Consider the following 7,719-nt stretch of genomic DNA (forward strand, 5'->3'; position numbering starts at 1 on the left):
CCAACTATTTATTTAACTAGGCAAGTCAGTTAAGAACAAATTCTTATTTTCATTGACGGCCTAGGAACTGTGTTGTTCAGTGGCAGAACGACAGATTTGTACCTTGTCAGCTCGGGGGTTTGAACTTGCAACCTTCCGGTTACTAGTCCAACGCTCTAACCACTAGGCTACCCTGCCGCCCACATGGGGTACCAGTACAGGGCAAAGTATGAAAATGTATGAACTCACTATGGTAAGTTTGGATAATGACTAAAATGTAAATGTTTCTCTCTTCCTAATGTGTCTCCACTGCCATTGTGACCTCTGACCTCTCCTTCCACCTAGGGGGCACTTCCATTTCTCACACAAAGGAATCTATTTTCTTCTAATGTCTCCCTCCACCAGGCCATCCCATGCCGGAGGATCCCGTGTCGTGCCAGCGCTCCCTCCGGGTCCTTCTTCGCCAGGGACAACACAGCTAACTTCCTGACTTGGTGTCGTCAGGTGGGGGTGGGAGAGACCTGCCTGTTTGAGTCTGAGGGACTGGGTGAGTACGGATGTATGTCAGTTTGCATTAATGCTCCGTTTTGATTGTTTCAAGCTAGAACACAACAGAACAAATTGCGGAGAATCTCAATGACCACTCATGAGGTTCTAGAACAATGCCTTTGGAAGTTTAATGAATTCACTAAATTGAAATGGAATTAACTCCAAAACCCTGGTGAGAACAGTACACCACTCTGGTCACAGATAATCAAGTTTCAGTTTCCTTTAATAAATATGGCCCAATAATCATAACTATAATATGTCTCAAATAAGTTGAAGATTGGGATATGTGACTTCTGAAGCAAGTCACACTAAATATGGCCTTGTCCGGATCTACCTCAGGCTGTCAGCAGCACTACCAGGGAGGAAGATAGACCCAGACTGTCGTCTATGGGTGGTGGACTGACTGGTGGGATGCAGAGAGAGAGAGAGACACACAAAGGCATCTCCTCTCCTCTCCTCGTACACAAGCTCCTCTTCTGTTGTCCACAGACTCGACCCACAATACCCTGACTTCACACAATACCCACTTGGACAGCAGGCTATGTTCTGAGAACGCTGTGACTGTCTTGGCTTACCAGATGAATGATAAGATGTGGATTTTAAACAGTCGTTCGCTGTACAGAACGTCCCAGGAAACACAGAGTGAAAGTGAGAGAAGACAGACAGTGGGGCGTTAGCTAGCTGGAGAGAGAGAAAGTAGGGCAATGTTATGTATTTGTATTTATTATGGATCCCCATTAGTTCCTGCCAAGGCAGCAGCTACCCTTCCTGGGGTTTATTATGGATCCCCATTAGTTCCTGTCAAGGCAGAAGCTACCCTTCCTGGGGTTTATTATGGATCCCCATTAGTTCCTGCCAAGGCAGCAGCAACTCTTCCTGGGGTTTATTATGGATCCCCATTAGTTCCTGCCAAGGCAGCAGCTAGTCTTCCTGTGGTTTATTATTGATCCCCATTAGTTCCTGTCAGGGCAGCAGCTACTCTTCCTGCGATTTATTATGGATCCAGCAGATACACTCTTCCTGGGATTTATTATTGATCCCCATTAGTTCCTGTCAAGGCAGCAGCTACTCTTCCTGGGGTTTATTATGGATCCCCATTAGTTCCTGCCAAGGTAGCAGCTACTCTTCCTGGGGTTTATTATGGATCCCCATTAGTTCCTGTCAAGGCAGCAGCTACTCTCCCTGGGGTTTATTATGGTTCCCCATTAGTTCCTGTCAAGGCAGCAGCTACTCTTCCTGGGGTTTTTATGGATACCCATTAGTTCCTGTCAAGGCAGCAGCTACTCTTCCTGGGGTTTATTATGGATCCCCATTAGTTCCTGTCAAGGCAGCAGCTACTCTTCCTGGGGTTTATTATGGATCCCCATTAGTTCCTGCCAAGGTAGCAGCTACTCTTCCTGGGGTTTATTATGGTTCCCCATTAGTTCCTGCCAAGGTAGCAGCTACTCTTCCTGGGGTTTAATATGGATCCCCATTAGTTCCTGTCAAGACAGCAGCTACTCTTCCTGGGGTTTATGACGGATCCCCATTAGTTCCTGTCAGGACAGCAGCTTCTCTTCCTGGGGTTTATGACGGATCCCCATTAGTTCCTGTCAAGGCAGCAGCTACTCTTCCTGGGGTTTATGACGGATCCCCATTAGTTCCTGTCAGGACAGCAGCTACTCTTCCTGGGGTTTAATATGGATCCCCATTAGTTCCTGCCAAGGCAGCAGCTACTCTTCCTGGGGTTTATTAAGGATCCCCATTAGTTCCTGTCAGGACAGCAGCTACTCTTCCTGGGGTTTAATATGGATCCCCATTAGTTCCTGTCAAGGCAGCAGCTACTCTTCCTGGGGTTTATGACGGATCCCCATTAGTTCCTGTCAAGGCAGCAGCTACTCTTCCTGGGGTTTAATATGGATCCCCATTAGTTCCTGTCAAGACAGCAGCTACTCTTCCTGGGGTTTATTATGGATCCCCATTAGTTCCTGCCAAGGCAGCAGCTAGTCTTCCTGTGGTTTGTTATTGATCCCCATTAGTTCCTGTCAGGGCAGCAGCTACTCTTCCTGCGATTTATTATGGATCCAGCAGATACACTCTTCCTGGGATTTATTATTGATCCCCATTAGTTCCTGTCAAGGCAGCAGCTACTCTTCCTGGGGTTTATTATGGATCCCCATTAGTTCCTGTCAAGGCAGCAGCTACTCTCCCTGGGGTTTATTATGGTTCCCCATTAGTTCCTGTCAAGGCAGCAGCTACTCTTCCTGGGGTTTATTATGGATCCCCATTAGTTCCTGTCAAGGCAGCAGCTACTCTCCCTGGGGTTTATTATGGTTCCCCATTAGTTCCTGTCAAGGCAGCAGCTACTCTTCCTGGGGTTTTTATGGATACCCATTAGTTCCTGCCAAGGCAGCAGCTACTCTCCCTGGGGTTTATTATGGTTCCCCATTAGTTCCTGTCAAGGCAGCAGCTACTCTTCCTGGGGTTTATTAAGGATCCCCATTAGTTCCTGTCAGGACAGCAGCTACTCTTCCTGGGGTTTAATATGGATCCCCATTAGTTCCTGTCAGGACAGCAGCTACTCTTCCTGGGGTTTATTATGGATCCCCATTAGTTCCTGTCAAGGCAGCAGCTACTCTTCCTGGGGTTTATGACGGATCCCCATTAGTTCCTGTCAGGACAGCAGCTACTCTTCCTGGGGTTTAATATGGATCCCCATTAGTTCCTGCCAAGGCAGCAGCTACTCTTCCTGGGGTTTATTAAGGATCCCCATTAGTTCCTGTCAGGACAGCAGCTACTCTTCCTGGGGTTTAATATGGATCCCCATTAGTTCCTGTCAAGGCAGCAGCTACTCTTCCTGGGGTTTATGACGGATCCCCATTAGTTCCTGTCAAGGCAGCAGCTACTCTTCCTGGGGTTTAATATGGATCCCCATTAGTTCCTGTCAAGACAGCAGCTACTCTTCCTGGGGTTTATTATGGTTCCCCATTAGTTCCTGCCAAGGTAGCAGCTACTCTTCCTGGGGTTTATTATGGATCCCCATTAGTTCCTGTCAAGGCAGCAGCTACTCTTCCTAGGGTGCCCTAAAATGCAGGCAGTTAATACCCATAAAACCAGAGTGATAAGGCCGGTCAGCGGTTGGATGTACAGACGATTCTTGTGTTTTTCTCTCCTTGTCAGTTTTCTGGCTAACGATTGTTTATTCTTCTCTACTTTCAACCCCAAATCCAGCTGGCCCCATTAGACATTTTATTTAGGGTGAAATGATGGATAACTTACTAATTAGACTATAATTTTTTACAAATGTAATACATGAATAGAATGGAACTTGATTGTCCATCCAAGGCTAGTTAGTGTGGTCACACAAGCACCGTGCGTGAACAGGTGGCTAGCTAACTATCCTGTTCCCCTCTTTCCCCTTCTTTTCCTTCTTCTGTGATGGATTGAAAAGTGCATCATCACAGTGTAGCATACAACAACAGGTTTGGAGAACAATTGCTGTCATGATGCATGGTGTGCTGTGTCACGTCACATGCCCATCAATCATCTTACTGCCTGGCACTGTGTTTGTGGAACATTTTATTTCATGTAGTTTAGTCTTGTGTGAAATTGCTGCTTGTTGATCTTCAAAAAAATAAAAAAATCTGTAGCTGTTTGAGCTCACACTTATGTTCACCTCACGCTACACACCAATATCCATAACTCAATCACCACTTATCACAAAGAACACTTCTCATTTTCTACCCACTGGCATGTGCGTAAGAGTTTTTTAAAACCACTTTCCCACATCACTTTAACACAAGTTTCAATGTGACAGCGATAATATTACCACCCTGTTATTGAGATGGGTTGTAAAGGAACACGGTGAAGATCATGCACTCTTTTCCATGTATTTCTCCCTTAGTTCTTCACAAACAGCCACGGGAAGTATGCCTCTGTCTCCTACAACTGGGAAGGATAGCATCTCGGTAAGGGATGTTCCCCTCTTCGCCTTGATTTAAATTATTCACTTATTAAAAAGCTTTCGATTTGAATTGAATTTGTATGGGCATTATATATTACAAGTAGAAGTTTAATTATCCTTTGATTATATTCTCTTAGAAATGATTTTGCAAAGAAAACATTCCAAAGGAGTGGGGTCGTCCCTCTCCTAACATGTTCGTAGTTTATTGTACAGAAGAAGGCACAGGGATACCGAAACGCTGGATGATTTACCCAATACATTACTGGTAGTTTATATATATATGAGAGAGAGAGTGTGCGACTGTCTTTATTTTTCATAGCTTATAGTTTATTCGCCGTTAGTCAGCACCTTTTTAAATAAATAAACATTTTCTGGTGTGCCCCAGCTCTTATGTTTTTTTATTGGTTTATTATATGGAGCAGAGAGAAAGAGGAGAGACTGTGCTGAAATAGCAGAGGCCAGATTCAACCCATGCTGCCGTGGTACATAGAATTAGTGTGCTGTAATTCAACCCCATGATGCAGAGGTATACATTATTTGACCCCAGACCACTCTAGGCCACTGCAATATATTTGACCCCAGGCCATTATAATGTATTTGAAGCCAGGCCACTATAATGTATTTGACCCCAAAACCACCCTAGATCACTGTAATGTATTTGACTCCAGAACACCCTAGGCCATTATAATGTATTTGACCCCAGACCACACTAGACCACTGTAATGTATTTGACCCCAGACCACACTAGACCACTGTAATGTATTTGACCCCAGACCACACTAGACCACTGCAATATATTTGACCCCAGGCCACTATAATGTATTTTACCCTAGGCCACAATAATGTATTTGACCCCAGTCCATTATAATGTATTTTACCCTAGGCCACAATAATGTATTTGACCCCAGTCCATTATAATGTATTTGAGCCCAGGCCTCTATAATGTATTTGAGCCCAGGCCACTATAATGTATTTGAGCCCAGGCCACTATAATGTATTTGACCCCAGGCCACTAATGTATTTGACCCCAGGCCTCTATAATGTATTTGACCCCAGGCCTCTATAATGTATTTGACCCCAGGCCACTATAATGTATTTGACCCCAGGCCTCTATAATGTATTTGACCCCAGGCCTCTATAATGTATTTGACCCCAGGCCTCTATAATGTATTTGAGCCCAGGCCACTATAATGTATTTGACCCCAGGCCACTATAATGTATTTGACCCCAGGCCACTATAATGTATTTGACCCCAGGCCACTATAATGTATTTGACCCCAAGCAATTATAATGTTTTTTATTTTTTATATTTTATCTTTATTTAACCAGGCAAGTCAGTTAAGAACAAATTCTTATTTTCAATGACGGCCTGGGAACAGTGGGTTAGCTGCCTGTTCAGGGGCAGAACGACAGATTTGTACCTTGTCAGCTCGGGGGTTTGAACTCGCAACCTTCCGGTTACTAGTCCAATGCTCTAACCACTAGGCTACACTGCCGCCCCAAGCCATTATAATGTATTTGACCCCAGGCCACTATAATGTATTTGACCCCAGGCCATTATAATGTATTTGACCCCAGGCCATTATAATGTATTTGAGCCCAGGCCACTATAATGTATTTGACCCCAGGCCACTATAATGTATTTGAGCCCAGGCCATTATAATGTATTTGAGCCCAGGCCATTATAATGTATTTGACCCCAGGCCATTATAATGTATTTGACCCCAGGCCACTATAATGTATTTGACCTAAGGCCATTATAATGTATTTGACCCCAGGCCATTATAATGTATTTGACCCCAGGCCACTATAATGTATTTGACCCCAGGCCACTATAATGTATTTGACCCCAGGCCACTATAATGTATTTGAGCCCAGGCCACTATAATGTATTTGAGCCCAGGCCACTATAATGTATTTGACCCCAGGCCACTATAATGTATTTGACCCCAGGCCTCTATAATGTATTTGACCCCAGGCCACTATAATGTATTTGACCCCAGGCCACTATAATGTATTTGATTTAGGCCACTATAATGTATTTGACCCCAGGCCACTATAATGTATTTGACCCCAGGCCACTATAATGTATTTGACCCCAGGCCTCTATAATGTATTTGACCCCAGACCACTATAATGTATTTGACCCCAGGCCACTATAATGTATTTGAGCCCAGGCCACTATAATGTATTTGAGCCCAGGCCATTATAATGTATTTGAGCCCAGGCCTCTATAATGTATGCCTTAATGTAAACTGTTGTCCTATTATCTTCAGGTACAACGTGGAGCCTCCAGGGCTTATCAAGCTGGAGAAGGAGATAGAACAGGAGGAGAAAGTATCTCCACCCTCACCTGTCTCTCCCTCCCCATCCCTCTCTCCATCCCCCTCTCCAAACCCCCCATCCCCCTCTCCAACCTCTCCATCCCCCTCTCCAACCTCTCCAACCTCTCCATCCCCCTCTCCAACCAAGTGCTTGTCGTCTAGCAAGAAGAGCACAGGGAAGCTGCTGGATGAGGCTGTGAGTAGGGTACACAAGGTCAACACAATTACATGAAATTACGTTGAACTTTTCAATTTATGAATATTACCAGGAATTTATGAATATTACCAGGAATTTATAAATATTACCAAGAATGTATAAATATTACCAAGAATTTATAAATATTACCAGGAATTTATAAATATTACCAAGAATTTATAAATATTACCAAGAATTTATGAATATTACCAGGAATTTATAAATATTACCAAGAATTTATAAATATTACCAAGAATTTATGAATATTACCAGGAATTTTGGGAGGGTTGTTGGATTGACCTCCCTACTAATCTAATGATGTTTGTTTGTTTGCATGTGTGCGTCTCAGGTGAAGCATATCTTTGAGGAGCCTCCCTGCAAGTGTCCCAATAAATTCTGTGTGGAGAGACAGGCTCAGGGCCGCTATCGCGTCGGGGAGAAGATGCTCTTTCATGGTGTGTGCAACCTCCTCATCTTTTCACTCTTCTCTGGCACGAACGCCATGTTTTCTTTTGTAACGTGAATTTGTAGTTGCACACGGCTCAGCCACATCGTTAACAGCAGCTGGACTTTAAATTGGGCTTGGACTGTGCCTGCCAAAAATATCTTTGACCAAATGTTTTGGGTTCGGTGGGGTCAAATCTGAAGTGTTGAAATCTGGTGTAAATAATTTTGCACATGGCTGGCTTGTACTGTAAGTGATTTATACTGGGGTTGTGGCGTTTCAT

The 7,719-nt window shown here is 44.1% G+C and overlaps 1 protein-coding gene across 1 annotated transcript; it reads left to right on the top strand.

Annotated features, from left to right (window-relative positions):
• Positions 1-214: 214 nt before the first annotated feature.
• On the top strand, positions 215-7,446 carry LOC135537836 (growth arrest-specific protein 2-like; the record flags this gene model as incomplete). The annotated part of the gene is made up of 5 exons (XM_064963845.1): positions 215-232; positions 385-526; positions 4,412-4,475; positions 6,748-6,991; positions 7,341-7,446. Coding segments are annotated over exons 1-5 (574 nt in total), but the record flags the coding sequence as incomplete, so codon positions are not given.
• Positions 7,447-7,719: the final 273 nt, after the last annotated feature.

This window comes from Oncorhynchus masou, unplaced genomic scaffold, assembly GCF_036934945.1.
Source record: "Oncorhynchus masou masou isolate Uvic2021 unplaced genomic scaffold, UVic_Omas_1.1 unplaced_scaffold_8555, whole genome shotgun sequence".
NCBI classification, from domain to species: Eukaryota; Metazoa; Chordata; class Actinopteri; order Salmoniformes; family Salmonidae; genus Oncorhynchus; species Oncorhynchus masou.